The sequence below is a fragment of the Pomacea canaliculata genome, linkage group LG10, assembly GCF_003073045.1.
Source record: "Pomacea canaliculata isolate SZHN2017 linkage group LG10, ASM307304v1, whole genome shotgun sequence".
NCBI lineage: Eukaryota > Metazoa > Mollusca > Gastropoda > Architaenioglossa > Ampullariidae > Pomacea > Pomacea canaliculata.
The window spans coordinates 23,065,610-23,082,123 of NC_037599.1; the positions used below are offsets into that span (position 1 = coordinate 23,065,610).

General features: G+C 37.0%; 2 protein-coding genes across 6 annotated transcripts; one reads left to right on the forward strand and one right to left on the reverse strand.

Moving 5' to 3' along the window:
- Positions 1–80: 80 nt before the first annotated feature.
- LOC112573359 (zinc finger Ran-binding domain-containing protein 2-like) lies at positions 81–10,927 on the forward strand. 3 transcript variants are annotated; one of them, XM_025253654.1, is made up of 9 exons: positions 81–257; positions 1,684–1,749; positions 2,081–2,133; positions 3,579–3,684; positions 4,350–4,512; positions 4,777–4,914; positions 7,033–7,286; positions 8,025–8,156; positions 9,336–10,927. In XM_025253654.1, the coding sequence occupies exons 1-9, from the start codon at positions 112–114 to the stop codon at positions 9,340–9,342; spliced, it is 1,065 nt and encodes a 354-aa protein (XP_025109439.1). In that variant the 5' UTR covers positions 81–111; the 3' UTR covers positions 9,343–10,927. The 3 variants fall into 3 exon arrangements, with proteins under 3 accessions (XP_025109439.1, XP_025109438.1, XP_025109440.1); XM_025253653.1 differs by having other exon boundaries at positions 8,025–10,927; XM_025253655.1 differs by having other exon boundaries at positions 193–261; positions 8,025–10,927.
- LOC112573358 (leucine-rich repeat-containing protein 42-like) lies at positions 10,712–16,484 on the reverse strand. Of its 3 annotated transcripts, XM_025253650.1 has the most exons (6): positions 16,451–16,484; positions 15,643–16,000; positions 15,036–15,154; positions 13,844–14,134; positions 13,380–13,556; positions 10,712–12,961 (listed from the first exon to the last, which is right to left on the reverse strand). In XM_025253650.1, exons 2-6 carry the CDS (start codon positions 15,996–15,998, stop codon positions 12,861–12,863), a joined length of 1,044 nt encoding a protein of 347 aa, XP_025109435.1. In that variant the 5' UTR covers positions 15,999–16,000; positions 16,451–16,484; the 3' UTR covers positions 10,712–12,860. The 3 variants fall into 3 exon arrangements, with proteins under 3 accessions (XP_025109435.1, XP_025109434.1, XP_025109437.1); XM_025253649.1 differs by lacking the exon at positions 16,451–16,484 and having other exon boundaries at positions 15,643–16,175; XM_025253652.1 differs by lacking the exons at positions 15,643–16,000; positions 16,451–16,484 and adding an exon at positions 15,270–15,605.
- Positions 16,485–16,514: the final 30 nt, after the last annotated feature.

A 16,514-nucleotide genomic window follows, 5' to 3' on the forward strand; every position in this document is an offset into this window, starting at 1 on the left:
GCGTCACTTAAACATAGTTTAAATGCACTATAGTAAGGCAAACAGGTGTCAAGAAATTAAAAACTGGATTCAGATCAACACTGAATCAACACTGTCTCGCCAGTTAGTGAAATGGCTGAGCTGTCGTCTGAGTCCACCTTCAACAAGGTTACCTCCCCTATATATGGCCTCGATCGCTTGCTCTCCCTTCTGACGCCCCTCAAGAAAATAAAAGGCATCCGCAGCAGAGATTTTCGAACGAAAGGCGCAATGGAGAAGCAAGTACTTGTATGCTTGAGTGTTTGGAAGTATTATTGACTAACTTGAAGAAACACATACACACACAAATCAAGGAAAACTGGCATACAATTAAAACCATGTCTCTTCTGATATGCACTATCTATTTTTAGCGTGAATATTTATCGCAACAACCTTGTCAAAGTGTGAATGGTAGCCATGAGAGAGAGAAAAAATGTCGTTTGCATTTTCTTGTAGACACCGTCCACATGACCAGTAAGGGCTGGTCATTTCGCGCTACATAAAAAGTCGATTCGTCCCACGTATGTTCATTCGTCCCAAGACCGAAAAGTCAAATCGTCTCAAGCCGAAAAGACGAATCGATCAACGATTGAATAAATATTACCAAACGAGTCATATACGCCATTCGAACAATATAGATACGCGCGCTCAACTGCCTATTCAGCAGAACCATGCGAAAAAGTGTTGCCACCATTTAAGCTCTTGTATAGGTCACTTCGCCCTAGACCATTTCGCACTATTTACTATTTCATCGGTGATCGATTGCCGTTTGGGACGATTTGACTTTTCTGTCTTGGGTCGAAATGGACCATACCTGGGACGACTTGACTTTGGGTGAAGGACAAAATAGTAGGAGCGACATTTGTTATCTGCCCCATTTCGCCCCATGACCACCGCCTGAGTCCAATCGTCCCAGCCATATATGACCTTGCATACCGTCCAAATCCCCAAACCCTCTGTTGTCACTTAATATGCTGCCTATCAATTTAGTATAGACTTTAAAACACAGTATTCGTTTATTCTTTAATAATAATAATTAGCAACACATGCTATCGATCAGCGCTATAGAGATAAAGAAGTCGTACATGGACAGCATGTGAATTAGTACGCAAGGAGAACCAAAGGTGATTGGGAGCAACAACCGCGCAGACAAGTATTAAAAGACAAACATAAAAGATGCAAAGAATGATTAGGAACAAATAGAAACTGTTGATTGGTGCAAAGAGTAATGCACGCGTTTATACGTTGGTAATATTTTACGTAAATATCTATTTGTCATTGACAATCGATTCGTATTTTGGGCTTAGTACGATCCAGCTGTCGGTGTTGGGACGATGTGGACTTTGGAAACCTTACGTGCATAAAAAAGAGGGAGGAAAAAAAAAGACAATGGAATAGTTCACTTTTGTAGCTTTTTGTGTAGCTGTTAAAATTTTTTTAAATCGTCGTCTGTCGCCCCACAGACTCTCTAATGGTGCTAAAAATCTACCATACAGTCAGGACCGGTAGATTTTGCCACTAATATTTCCTTGAGAAACAATTTTTTAAAAAACAAAAGTTTAGTTTAAATACTTTAAGAAAGCTTCCAGAATCTAGAATTGTTTCATATAATATTACATTTTGCTTTTATTTGTTTCTTCCCCGATTCATGTTTTTGCATTAAAGTGAGAAAATGTCGGCCTCTACACGTTTCAAGCCTAACGAAGGCGATTGGATATGTCCTGATACGAAGTACGTTTAACCTTTTAGTTTATATGCATAACAATAATTTTTTATGAATTATTTATTTAGCTGATAAACATTCTAACCATTTAAAAATGAATATGCGATCGCGATCACAAAATAAAGACAGACTGAAAGACTTTTGTGTTACTCTGGATTCAATGCTAAATCACGGAACAAAGCTAAATTGGTTGTTATCGAATATTACACTTTCACTTTACTTGCTAAGCAGTCTTTATAATATTAGAACCATTGTTAGGCATATAAGGAACTACTTTTTCTAAGTTGATGAGATTTTTTTAAACGTGTAACTCCTAAAAGAGGTTGCAATTTTGTTCAGGTGTGGCAATGTCAACTTCGCAAGGAGGGCACAATGCAATAAATGCGGAAAAGGTAATAATAATATGAGAAGTTCAAATTTAAAGTCAGTTTAATATGCAAGTATACATTATACGGTTGTAAATGTTTAATGGTCATCAGAAAGTCTACTCATGCTCTTACTCTAAAGTTTATGAAATAAATCATGCTTATGAAAAATTAGTTTCAGTGGCGATAGATTTTGAAGGTGGCCGATTGAGAAAAGTCCAGGCCCAGAAGGGTCTTCCCCTAAGACAGGCCACCAGTCATTTCATCCCACATCAAACGTCAGTTTGTCCCAGCTTTGGCCATTTCGTCCCAAGACTGAAAAGTGAAGTCATCCCCAGTCCAAAAGACGAATTGATCACCGATGAAACAAGTATAGCTATTAACATCAAATATACAAGTTCACAATAAAATGAGGAAAAAAACCTTTTTAATTTAAAAGATGGTTTTCAGAGAAAAAAATTGCGTTTATTTGCCATCATAAGATACATTCTCTGCGTGCAGATTGCCAAGCTGGCATTTTTGTCTAGTAAAATGGTGGCTCAACTTATTCACATGGCTCTGTTTATAATAGACATCTGAGCTTGCATATCTATATTGTTTGAACAGCGTATGCCTCTTTTGGTAATTGATGTTAATAGCTACATGTTTCATGGGTGATCAATTCATCTTCATACGCTGTGGGACAAAATAGTTGTGGGGCAAAAATTACCAGGGACCATCTGACCTCACAGCATGGATTCCTTTGGTGAGGATGCTGCACCAGAGTGCGCAGTGGGAGGCATGGGCTTTCTACTGGACAGTATAAGATATTTGTGGTTGCATTCCAGCTATATACTTGCCCCAGCACAGTTCTTCACAGAACAGCTGATTTTCAAGTGACTGTCAGGATTATTTAAAAAAAAATGCCCAGCCTTTTTACCTTACACCTTCTACTGAAGGATGCCGGGAATGCAGCAACACTTCAGGACTTTTTTTGTCAGGGATATCCTGCCATCTGATGTGAAGCAGACAGCAGAGGCAGCTCACGTTGAACTGATTGAGCTGCTTGGCATGTCTCATAGAGAAGGGTGGGGAGGGTTGTGCAATACTGGACTGGTCGTCCTGTACAGGACATGCTCATTATCGCCCAAAATAGGCAAGAGTGGCGGGCCCTGTCAGCTGTTGCATCTACCCATGTGCTCCCCACAGTGAGAGGTGCCGGTCAGGGGACAACTGACTGGGGAAGAGTACTGCAGTAAAGATGTTCAGCATGATGGTAAGGCTGAAACCACTGTTCGACCAGACATATTTGTGAAGTTGGCTTTAAGCAGCACTCGCTTTAGCAGCTCTCTTGTTGATCTCCACATAAGTGTGTGCTGCTTTTAAGAGAGTTTATTATTGGCACATATTATTTACCCAATTATTATTATAATTAAGGAAAAAAACCTTCTTGCTCCGCATTGTCCTTTAATAAAGATGCTGTCTTGTTTTAGATCGTAAAGATGGCACAGTGTTTAAAAAAGGTGGAACAGAAATTGGCAAGGCAATGGCTGAAAAAAGTAAAGGTCTCTTCAGTGCTGATGACTGGCAGTGCAAGAGGTGAGTGCTGTGGATATTTGTAGCTGTAGATAAACATATTACACATATCCAGCAACTCACATCAAAATACAAATTCAGTTTGGAGCCATAGAGAGATAGAAAAGAATAATGTATATGTATCTATTCATAATAATAATAAACATCTGGTTTTGTTTGTCTCCCCTATCCCTTTTTTTTAATGTTCTCCTAAGTGAGTGTACATCATTTTGCATCACATTTTATTGTGTGAACAATATCAAATTTGTTTGTGATTCTGATTGGGTTTGTAGCCATAATTTTGAAAAAGAGATAAAATATTCCAGTTTCCATATATGCTGTCATGCTGTGTGGGTTGCACGTGATACCAACTTTTTTCTTTATTAGTTTATTTCTTTATTTTGTATTTTTTTTAATAAGATAATGTTAAAATACTGCTGTGTCCAATCAGTTGAGATTTTTGTTACCATAAAATAATGCTACCCTGACATTAAGGTTTTTCAGTAATGTAGATTTAAAAAGATTGGTAGTTTAGCAATCAATTTTATGAATAGTTATTCCCTTTTTATGGCTTATGTGTATGAGCTGTTAGAAAAATGCTAAATGGGTTTGTATGAGTCAGATATAAAAATGTAAGAGAGTGCATGCCTGCATAATTATACATTCTGTGTGTTTATGTGCATGAGCAGCTGTGGCAATGTAAACTGGGCTCGAAGGATGAGTTGCAATATGTGTAATGCGCCTAAGTATGGACGGATTGAACAACGCACTGGATTTGGAGGTGGTTATATGGAGCGGGATGAAGTGGTTGAATACATCAAGAGGGATGATTCAGATGATGAATATGATGAGGTTTGTTAAGTAAAACTGACATTTCCCTTTTTTTTTTTTCACAGGATTATGTCATTAAAATATTATATTATTAATTGATTGGTTTGTCAGTAAGGATTTTCCTATGTACATTTTTATTTGTTTTTGTGCCCCCTTTAAATTCTTATGTTTTATACTGAAGATTAATTGCTCTTATTTTATAATTGTACAAATGTCTTCTTATTAAGGAGAAAAAAAAAAGTGTGATCATTTATGCGTAGGTGTGTGGATATGCATTTATTGCAGTTTGGGAGAAAGAAAAAGACTAAACGTAACCTGCCAGCCCATGAAACACAAGGTGAAGCAGCACAAGGAGAAGAGGTAGAAGAAGATGAGGATGAAGAAGATGGTGACATTTCTAAATACAAACTGGACTCAGATGAGGTATGATTCACCTGTGACTCCTGATCAAAAAATAATTTAGCCTTGCCTTTCACTAATGAAAGTGCTCTTCATGCTTAAGTCGTTCTTAGGGCATTGACTAGAGACCTCCATTTTTGTCTGCAGCATATTTAGTTACATTGTTCCGTCAGTTTCTGTCCTTCAATTCATTGACCAATCTTCACCAGATTTCTTTTTTTTCTTTTTTTTCAGCCATGTTTCTCTTTCCAATAAAGGGCTACTTTGGGTGGGGTATCTGTTTTCTTTCTGCCTAATTATCTCCATATTTTTGAATTATTATTAGAGATGGGTGCATAAATAAATGGTTTGCTTACTGCCTTAGGGTAGATTGTTTTCTGTTACTTTTTATATACAGTGCTTAATTGTCACCATCTGTGTGTATACATTTTATATACAGTGCTTAATTGTCACCATCTGTGTGTGTACACATGCACAAGCATGGAAAATGCTTCATTCATATACACTTTAAAAATTGTTTTTCATCTGTTTGATCTTTGTTTTATTTTCTTAAGTACAGCAATGCTTAGATTCCCTTTAAATAAAACTATACTTTGAGTTGCTATTTTTGTTTGAGTGCACTATGCTCTTTTTAAAAATCTTTTAAAAGCTAAAGTGCATTATTTGATCAGGAAGAAGATATATCAATGTAATACTGAAGTCTGATTCTTGACATCACAAAAAGATGTAATTTTGTCAGAACTATTTTGATGGTGAAGCTGCAATGTTTCTGATCATGTAGGCAAGTGCTAATTACATGAAAAGTTTAAATCATGTAAAAAAATATTTTCATTGGGCAACATTCCTAATGCTATAGTTTTAGAGATTTTTGCAGTGGAGGGGAGGAACCTCTTGCTTTGCTTATTTGCCATACAACACCAATAGCACTTTGGCATCCAGAGGCTAAAAATGTAAAAGTGTAGGTTTTAAGTCTTATTGTGTAAAACGATTTAGAATAAAACAGACCTATAAAAACTGATATGTTGTTATTGTTATAAATGGTTGGTAACAAAAGTTTTACATGCATAAAAACATGTTACTAATTCATTTTTCAACATGAGGTTCATGATTCTAACTATATTACTTGTCGAACTGTTGATGGAACTCCATGTTATTTTTAACTGAGTGAAGACACCCAAGAATTTTAAGTGTGGTCTAAAAACGCCTTGTTTTGGAAACATTGAAGAGGACGTATTATTGTAAAGTTTAGGTCTCCATAAAGGAGCTGTTCTTTGCATATACAGTAAAACTATAAGTCAAAGCTTCAAGGGACCGATGGAAAAAAATTAAGTTACAGAAGGTTCGAGTTAAGGAAGTTCCTCGAAGAAAGAACATTTTTTTTCCACTGTGGAAGTTTCATTTTAGCCAAATGTTCATTTTTTGTTATTGTTTTAAAGACACTCTGGCATCCTGCGTAGGTGGAGTCACACTCATCACACACGTGTTTCCTATACAAAAAGGAGAATATTTGAGCACAGGGTCAATGGAGGAATACACGATTTTACACTTTCTGACATATTTTCAAATGGTCTGAACATGCTGACCGGCTTAAAATTATTTGAGGTGTGAAAGTTTTTGGCTAGGGATTCGAGCTACAGAAGTTAAATATGGATTGCTTTAATGGGAAACCAACCAATTGATGTTTAAAATTCGAGTTAGGGAGAATTTCAACTTACGGAAGGTCGACTTACAGAAGTTCAACTGTATCTTGACATGGGATAAGCAACCAAAGCAACAGGAAATGAGAAGGACAAAGGGGGTGCTGAATGGAACACAAGTTTGGTGTAAGCTAGAGAGTTTACAGTCAACAACTGTCTGAATATAGTATTCAGCTGTCCGACAAAGACACAAAATCAAAATGTATTCATAAATTCCACGGTGCATTGAGCACCAATGTTTTAGACAAAACTGGGAGGGAGAGAAAAGTTGTTGTCTTTTCAGTCTGGTTTCACTTTTCTCACAGTCCAGGATTGAAGATTTACAACTTAGTTTTGCATTTTATAAAGTTTGTTATATTACAGGTGAAGAACATAAGAGGTAATAGATCAAGCGGTACTCAGGATACACCTTTGTTGATTCTGTTCATTACTGGTGTGATTACAGGAAGACGAAGTAGAAGACCTGTCAAAGTATGATTTAGTAGGTAGCGATGATGACAACAGCAAAGAGAAGCAAGAAAGTGCAAAAGCAGCAGACGAGAAAGACTCACGGTCAAGGTCAAGGTCATCATCTGGGTCTTCACGATCCAGTTCTTCATCTTCTTCCTCAGGATCTAGTGAAGGATCAAGGTCACATTCAGGCTCAAGATCGTCTTCAGGAGATAGCAGAAGCAAGAAGCGATCAAAATCTAGGTCCAGGTAACAGATGGTAACATAGGTAACAGCGGATAAAAGGTCGATATCACTTTCTGTTTTGACATTTTTATTTCGCAAATAAAGGCTGACGTGGCTGTGGTGTTGCATAATACAGCCATTTACCTTGCTCAGCAACATCCATTGTGAAGATTGGGTAAACATTGTCTCCATGTAAAAGGCCACTGAGCTCACCTTACAGTTTCCCTCATACTTTAGTTTGTAGGGTATTTTGTCGGACAAATGAAAAATTCACTTGCTTTTTTATTTGCTGCAATATCAGTCACCTGCATAGTTATTTTGCTTTTCATTGACCATTTGCTAACTTCAGGTAAGTTCTGAGACCATTGATCATAGATGCACTCTATATGAATATATGGTGTTTTGTCAGACTAAGCCATTTATCGTGTTTTGTAATGATTGTAGTGGTGTTATGTCATCTTTATATCATGTGATAGAGTCCACCCAAAGTAGACCAAATCTCTCCATTGTTGCGTGGGAAAAATCTTACTGATAGATGGCATCTAAGATATATCAAATTTTTCTTGTGCAGATTTTACTGGATCATTGACATCAGTTGGATGATAAATATCATAATTGATCTTTGTTTGAGAGTGAATATACATAAGTTACCAAACCTGCCAATTATTTTTTACGTCTATAGTTATTGTAAATTGTTTGGTGGGCATGGATAACAAGGTAGGTAGGCTTTTTATTTGATGAAACCCATGTGCTTGTTAACAGGTCTTCATCAAAAGGACGTCAATCAGGTGGAAAGAAGCGCCATCACAGCCGTTCTTCTTCCTCTGACAGTCATTCACGATCCAGTTCACACTCACGATCCCATGTCAAAGGGACAGGCGACAAGCGGTCGAGGTTTGACTCAGACCTAGTGACCTAGCACTCTTGACTCTGTTTTATTTCCAGGGATAACAAGAAAATGTTTAGAATAATCTGAAGGACAGAAAAAAGTGAAAGATAAAATATAAATAAAACAACTTATAAAAGACATTATCCTGCTTGGCAGTGAGCTCTATATACTTAACAAATAGCAGCAGAGGAAACAAATACATCAGGGGGGTGGGGAATGAGACAAGGTCCACCAGCTGCTGGACAGAATCTACATTATTTTTAAGTTACATCTAGTGACGGAAATCTAGCACCTGAAAGTTAAAGTGGTGAAATTCAGCGTGAGCCTTTCATAAATACTCATAAACTTTATGCAAAAATGACATGGAGACATTGAATTGGATGGCAAATGGCAATATGCTGAAAGCTTTTCTCTTCATATGTACTCTTGATTGTACAGACATTTCTTACGGTTACATCAAGCATTTTTTGTAAACCAACATGTCATGTCCTTCCTCCCCATACACTAAGAGAGTTGGCTACAAGATATCAATATGTGTGCTGATTCTTCTTTTTCAAAACTTGCGCTCATGTATAGAAGCAAATTACAGGATTTCCTTCCCCCCCTTTTTTTTTTGCGGGGGTGGTTCTAGGCAGCAAGAAAGAAATCAGTGTATCTGTAGGCTAACTTCTGTAACTCCAGAAGATGGTAAGAATTATATGATGACTGATTCCAGCAAAAACTGAAAGTCTCTATTCACATGTAAATCTTATCTCTCGTGGATCTTACACATTTCTGTGCTTACTTTGCTTGAAAAGCAGAATAAAGCACAAAAACATTCGGAACACCTGAATTCCTTTATAAAGGATGTCCAAACCTAAAAGATAGTCTTGCCAGATTTTACTTTGTTTTGTGGTCAGTCATCTTGAAGTTAAATTTTTTTATATTTTTTTAGTAGAAGACAAAGATTAATGGATATGTGATGCTCACTAGAAAAATCCAAGCCTCACTCATCCTCTGAAGACCACCTCTCATGCAGGTTTTTTTAAAGCACTTTACTGGCAGTGTGCTTGCATGCAGTATTGAAGGAATGGTGTAATATAAGGATCTGTTTTCTGTAATATGTTATTAAGTGTATTCTATTTTGTTTTGTGGGTTCAACAGATGGGTAAATCTTAACTGATTTTGTTACTTTTTTCTGGCAGGTACTGATGCTGTCTGTGGAATTGCTGTCTTTTTTTGTCCCCCAACTTGAAGTGTGGGCTTCCACACTTGTTGATTCATCACCTGAGCATGCAGAAAAAAGAATATTGTGGCATGCCTGGATGTGCTAAAGACAAGCCAGTGTATTTGGGCATGCATGCTCTCTTTCACAAATATGCAGACACATACACAAAAAACAAGCAAGGAAGCATCAAATACTAGAATATTTCACAATGTTTCATGTGAATACAAGATAGCAAAGTTAGGCTAAAGTTAAGGAGACAGTAGATATGAAAGTGCTTTAATATCTTATAATTTTGGGGATGAACTAAATTTTCAGAATTTTGACAAGTGGTCTAATTAGGTTAGGTTTGTAGTTTAATGGAAAGATCTCCATTTTAAAAGACTTACTCTTTGCATATTAGCACTGGAATTTTGTTTGGGTTATTTTTCGACTACTTTCATTGTTAAGTCTTTTTCGTCTTTGTGCAATCTAACAACTACCAAGAAAAGATTAAGTTGCTCATAGGCTAGAAGAAACTTTTATTCACACTTCTTTCATTTCCACGGTTGATCAGCATGTTTTAGCAACAATAACAAAAAAAATGCCTTTTTGGCTTTCATAGACTTTACTACGGCTTGCTTAATGCATAGGAAACTGTAAACCCATGCTAACATTGTTATTCGTTAAGAACCATTTTGATTTTTAACATTGTGATGTGTATGTCGGTTTCTAGCCATCTTCTGGTGCAGATGCCTAGTACACATGCTTTGGGAACAGTAATCAACACATCTCGACCATCTTAAACACTAAGCCAGTAATGGTCTTAGAAAATTCTGTTATCAGGGTACAGTCCCTCTCAAATCAGATGTGTTCCTGTCATCATCCCTAGGACATTCCTGAAGCAGTCAACTGTTCTCTAGTTGTCTCATAATAATTAAGTGCACTTTTAAGAAACACTTCTCTGCTCATGACCATGGTCTCGGTGTGCTGTACAAAGACTTCTTCCTACTGTTCATGTTATCTGCTCACTCCATACTTTTGCAACCTATGCTTCTTGGTTTCACACTTTTTCTCTCTATATATGTACCTCATGCATATGATGCTGTTCTAGCAGGTGAGTATCTTCTCCAGCTGCTGCATAGTTCTTTGTTGCAGTCTTGGGGGTTCCTCTGTTCTATTTTCACAATGTCGATCTTGCTGAAATTTGTTTTGCACTCTCATCTTAATAGTTCTTGGCCAGTTAAGTAGGAAGGATGGTAAATAGTAATTGCTGTTAGATTATGAGATAAACTGAAAATTCCTGAAAAGTTGGAGAGTTCTTGAAAAAGCACTATAAAAAAACTTTTGTTGGTGGTGAGGGGTAGGAGTGGTGTGGAAGAGTTGAATGAAATGGAGTAACATGCCTATGAAAATGCTGGAAGTTGGGGTCATGTTCAAGGTACCTAATTAGGATTATAGTTTTTTGTGGACATTCCTTCATTGTAAGGTAGACAGTTGTGCTTTTAGGATATGCAAGAATTGTTTAGCTTTCTTCTTATAAAAAAAATCTTTTCGGTTAAGAAATTTTGCCAATAAAACATGATCTAGAAAGGAGCGTTTTGTTATTTTTGTATGATTCTTTGAAACACTGTATTCCGAGCTTTGTGAACATAACTATGTGTACTACATGCTATATTTTACCTTCATTATTCAAAGCTTGAGTGTAGGGAGATGTGCTGTATAAAAACTGCAATCAACCATAATGCCAATGCACCTTAGAACTCCTGCTCAAGAACTACAATGTATAATTCTATACAAATGGAGTTCACTGGAGTCCTGTTTGCGGGTATGTTTCGTATGAAGCCATTGGTTCAAATAAAATCAAACTTTGTCTTCTGTACATAGTCCAAGACATTTTTCTTTGGCTCAAAAACAAACATATATACAGATATGCATACCCATGCATGACATTCAACACTCGTGCACACCTAAACCCTCATACACAACCTGTGAGAAGGATGCCAGGTAAAATAAGATAGGCCTACATGTCCTTGGGTGTTTTATTCAGGATGGTGATGGCTACTGGCCCAAAGGATCTCTGGTAGGCAGTTTTTTGCGCACGTGGCACTTTGTTGCAACTGTTTCATATTCCTGGTACAAGATTCAGAACAGGCACTTGGTCATGCTTGTATTCTCCCCTACTTGTTGGCAGGCAGAGTCCATGTCTTACATTCGTATAGTCTGCACAAGGTAGCAAATCTGATGATGCTTTGTGTCATCCAGTGCTGCTATTGCTGTTGAATTCTGATGCAGATGTCTGCTGTGCAGCTGGTATTTTTAGAAAGGGTAGCTCCCAGTTCATGTACTTGAAACTGTTCTTTCCTTGAACTGTACTCCATGTAGATCTCTGCTTTGCTATTACCTGTTACTATGACTTTACTGTCAGTGCTTGTCTCCATAGGCATTTATAATGTCTTGTCAGCTTGTAAATCTAGCAGTTTGCTTTTGGTACCTGTCATCACATCAATGTCTACAAAGTGTTGGTTGCATATGATCTTCTCACTGATAGAAAAAAAGGTGTGATGGTAAAAAAAAAAAGAGGTTCTTGCATGATGGTTTTTAGAAAGTGTTGAACAAGACAAGAAAAGGGAGGGTCCCTCATTATTGGGTGGTTTCTCTTTATTTTGCATACATAATGCATTTTTTAAAAAAAATCATGAAAATTTTTAACTTGTTGCCCTGGGCATATGTGCATGGGGTGGGTGGGTGGGTGGGGGCTGGTTGGATTGCTGCTGCTTACCAGTTACCTCAGAAGCTGCTCCACTTTATTTATCCATTTAGTAATGCAATGTGAACATGGCACCAGTCTACATTGGCCGCAAAGTAATGAGCCATGCAAGCAGCTACTATCTAATGCCATACAGAACACATAGCTTTTGTTGTTAGGGTTTACTTCTTGTTAATTACAACTGATCCCCAATCTTCTAAAACAAGTATTAGATGAGCCAAAACGTGGCATGTCGAGACAGATACTTGTTGAATAAGACAACAGGCTTCAAGATGTTGCCCACATCATCCACAGAAGTTTCATATTGTATATTTTTCTAACCTATATGCCTTAAGAAAGGCTTGAGTAGAAAAAAACGGAATTAAAAAATATTAGTCATTACACGTCAATTCACAGCTGAATACACATTGGTAATATTAGTACATGTATTGAACTTCATGTAATCAGCAATAGACTGATTTTACAGGTAGTGTAAGTGGTTCACTATATCTAGTGGATGAGATGTGGACATCTGACTCCTTTGTTTCGTTGGCTTTACCTTTAATGCCAGCTGGGTTGGCATGGCCTTAAACCAGTGTCTTGTTCCAGTAAAGTGCATCCAGTACCAAGCAAATGGTATGGAGTTTTCTCAATCATGCGAAAAGATGTGCCACTCTGCAGATGAATGACAGTCCTAAAGATTTCTTTACTGATGTCCATGCATTTTTTTCCAGGCATTTCCACGTTTCTTGCATCAATGCTGGAGTGTCTCAAGGTTCAAATATACTGATTCAGTAAAAAGAGATCTTCTTCTGTAGGATGTTTCCACCTTGTCTGTGATGTGTGACTTTGACTTTCCAATGAGTGGAGTTGGTCACCTGGAGTGCAAACATTTTGGAGAAAACAAGCCTGCTTAGAAACCTAATACTCTACGGTGATAAGATTTAAACTGGCATAAAATCTGTCAAGAACCATATTTCCCCTGCAAAATCTGCCCTTTCATTGCTAAATTTGAAAGAATTTAGATACAGTAAAAGACCATGGACTAAATGAAGAAACAAATGCACTATTGAGATAAATAAAACTCATAGAAGCTGAGGACAAGAAGGGAAGTAACAAGCAAAGATTAAACTCAATTCCTTTGTAAAATACAGAAACTAATAAAGGAAAAGGATATAAAAAGGCCCCACTATAAAAAAAAGTTTACACCTACCATTAATAAAAAAAAAAGCAACAACACACCAACAGCAATGCAATCATAAACAACTTTTTCCCTGCATGAGGACAAACTCTTACTTTGCTGCTGTTGTTTGCTTTTATGGCATCTGTGCAATTTTGCTTGAGTTTTGTCTAGTGAAGGCTGATCAAGCGGACTGCTGCAGGAGCAAAGACATCTGCTAACCAGCAGCAGCTTTTCTGGGATGATAGCAGCATTAGCTTGGACGAAATCCTCACGTTTCCTTTTTCTGCCATCTAATAAAATATGTGACTGTTTAAGTGATTTTGATGAAGATCTCGAATAAACAAGCATTGTAGCAAACATATAGTCTAAAACTGTAATGCAGTTGCCCTTAAGTTTTTATAAGCTTATTTTCAGCTCCATCATCCAATAATGTACATTTGGTTTGTCTAAAGACAATATCCCCAGTTCATGACAAACTTTTTTCAATTTTTAGCAACCTGAGAATGAAAACCCTTCAGAGAATTATCCACATATCCCACCCACCAAACTTTCCTGACTGAACAGTAAACTTCCTTACAGAATTTTTGTATCTGTGTCATCACATGTGGTATGTGAGGTTTTTGCTGGAATTCATTAAGCCAAGTTCTGAACAAAGATGCAGCCCAGCCAGTGGTCTTTACATAAAACGCCTGCTGGACATGTAAACAGTCTTCATTAGTAACTTGAAGATTCTGTGAATGTGAAAGCAGAAAGTGGCAGGTTTGCCTGCAACATGGATGACTTATTCCAGTGGCTGAAAGACGTATAACAGCTAGGTGCTGGAATACACGAAGGTAACGTAAACTTGCAGCAGTCAAGCTGGAATTTTCTGCAACAACAGTAATTGTATCTTGATTTTAATATATCATTATAAAAGTGTTTCCCATTGTGTAGAATAATGAGTTAGGCAGCTTCAAAGAAAACTTGCATAGGAGTATGCAAACAAAAGGGTTTAGCATTGGGAGTCTGAAGACATAAAGTTTAGGTTGGAAGTTTCATCCTTTAAGACAAATGGAACAAGTTTACACACATGTGAACATCACATGAACAATTAGAGGAGTTTCTTGACAACAGGGAAAAAGATCGTGATAAAATTAGCATGTATACATTTTGAACATTGATGTGTACTATTTTTCTACAACACATTGACGAAGGCCCCTATAAAAAGCCTTCAACAATCTTAACATTAGAAAACTCTAAACAGTTTTAACTGGAAAACTCCTTGCATTTTAAATGGTTAACTGTGACAAAATATTAAATAAAAGAGAAGGATTTCTAACAAGTGAAGCCATAACAATTACACAACAAGTTCATAATTTGCTAATAGATAAATCATTGATCTGTTGCTAAGTCATTACAGCCTATGCTATTTAATGAGAATTTTTTTTTAATGTAAACAAAAGCGAATGTTAAAAAGGCTGTCAAATTTGTGACAGTGTTGGCTATATTCACCTTACCAGCTCGGTGTGGCTAGTTCTCTGCATCTGTTTTTTTTTAATTTTAGTGCAAATTGTGTGATCTATACTTCTAACTGGGCTTCTTATCAGTGTTCTTCAGGCCTGCAGAGTGGTGCAAGTCATTAATAAAAAAATTTCTTAAATCAGCATGCACTGTCAAATCCATTAACATTTTCATTGGCTACCTTACACAAGAAAATCTTAGACGTGTATTAACACACACACAGACATACAATTTACACATCAATGCATAAATATATGTTAAGTGAAAACCTGACAAATCCAAAGAATGAAGATTTAAGGGACCCTTTTGCATAACACGTACAGGAGCTGTCATCTTCTGGATGCCATTGTTTGACAATCCATTGCCACACAACACCAAAACCTGAAGCCTGCAATACATAACAACATTCTGCATTTGAATACAGAAATAAACGTTACTGCATGCATAATTATCCTTTCTGTTAATACCTTTTCATTAGTATTTGTGAGAAGTATAGCACTAACCAAACCTTTAGCAAAATTAGCTGCTTGTATGTCATAATATTTATGCATCTCTGAACACATCTCTTTAGCCAGTGTTCAGGTATCAAGTGTCTTCTCAATCTTGCATCAGCATAAAAATTTCAACTTTTTTCAGTGCTCCTTGTCATTGTGGATCTATGTTTTTTAAATATGTAATTTAAAAAATAAGACTTGATTATTTTTAACAGGTTTACAATAAAGAATGCGAAAAAGAAATGAAAACTGAAGCAGGATGAAAAATTTGTGGAGAAAAAGAAAGACCGTTGTTGTCTTTGTATCGATGACTGTAAATTACTGAGTTGTTCTTATGACAGTTCATTGATTCGTCAGCAATCGAATAACTCCAAAATGTAACCTGTCCAGTTTTGCGATGTGCGCCAGAAGTTCATGGTCATCCCCTAAGCCACAATATGCCACATCAAGCTTAGTCAAACAGGTAAAAAGCTGCAGGTGCTCAATGTAGTTGTTTATCATAACATGAGCCCTTCTTATGTTTATTTCCGACAGCAGGGTCGCCCCATAAGCAGCCGAGAAAAGGCGAAGTGCTTGCACAGACCCTTGTGGGTTTTTGCGAAGAGTGAATATTTCTCGAGCCTGAGCTTCGTTAAATATTTTTTCACCAACGACCTCAGGATAGTTGTTAAATGAATCAACTATGTTAATATTCGTCACAACATAGGATAAACAGATATCGAATAAAGTAAAGGACATGGTGTAGCGAGACAGTTTTTCCACCCAAGAAACTTTTTCCAAGCGAGGAATGCAGAAGCTGGGTTTTCTAGTGTTGCTGAATGATTTAGCAAACATTCTCTTGGTATTTTTTTATCATAACCAAAAATAAATTTTTAGTTGTATGTGTTTAGCTTTTTCATGTTATTTTTATTTAAATTTGACTTGTAGTTACTTGTAGTTACTCTTTAGCAGACGATCAAACACCCACTCGCGCAGTGATATCAAAAGAAAATAGTCCGCTATCCACATCTCTTTGTAAGCTGTAATAATTTGAACCTAAAAGTTTCATGTGTTTCTCAACTGTTAAATTTCATTTTGTAGTATGCTCAGACCATTGGCTCTCGCTGAGAGTTCGGTTCTGTCCTTACAACAAGACGCATACCTCACTTGGAAAAAGTTTCTTGGGTGGAAAAACTGTCTCGCTACAATGGCAGTTTAAACTCCTCGCGGGAACTGGCGACCTTTGACACCCTTTGGTAGTGATGTCCCTTGTAG

Coding starts and splice junctions, on each gene's coding strand:
- LOC112573359 (XM_025253653.1), top strand. CDS start 112: ATGGCTGAGCTGTCGTCTGAGTCCACCTTCAACAAGGTTACCTCCCCT. Junction 258..1,683: donor ACGAAAGGCGCAATGGAGAA/GCAAGTACTTGT, acceptor TTTGCATTAAAG/TGAGAAAATGTCGGCCTCTA. Junction 1,750..2,080: donor TGGATATGTCCTGATACGAA/GTACGTTTAACC, acceptor AATTTTGTTCAG/GTGTGGCAATGTCAACTTCG.
- LOC112573358 (XM_025253649.1), bottom strand. CDS start 16,094: ATGTTTGCTAAATCATTCAGCAACACTAGAAAACCCAGCTTCTGCATT. Junction 14,135..15,035: donor TCATTCTTTGGATTTGTCAG/GTTTTCACTTAA, acceptor CTGTTGTTGCAG/AAAATTCCAGCTTGACTGCT. Junction 12,962..13,379: donor AAGCAAACAACAGCAGCAAA/GTAAGAGTTTGT, acceptor TTTGCACTCCAG/GTGACCAACTCCACTCATTG.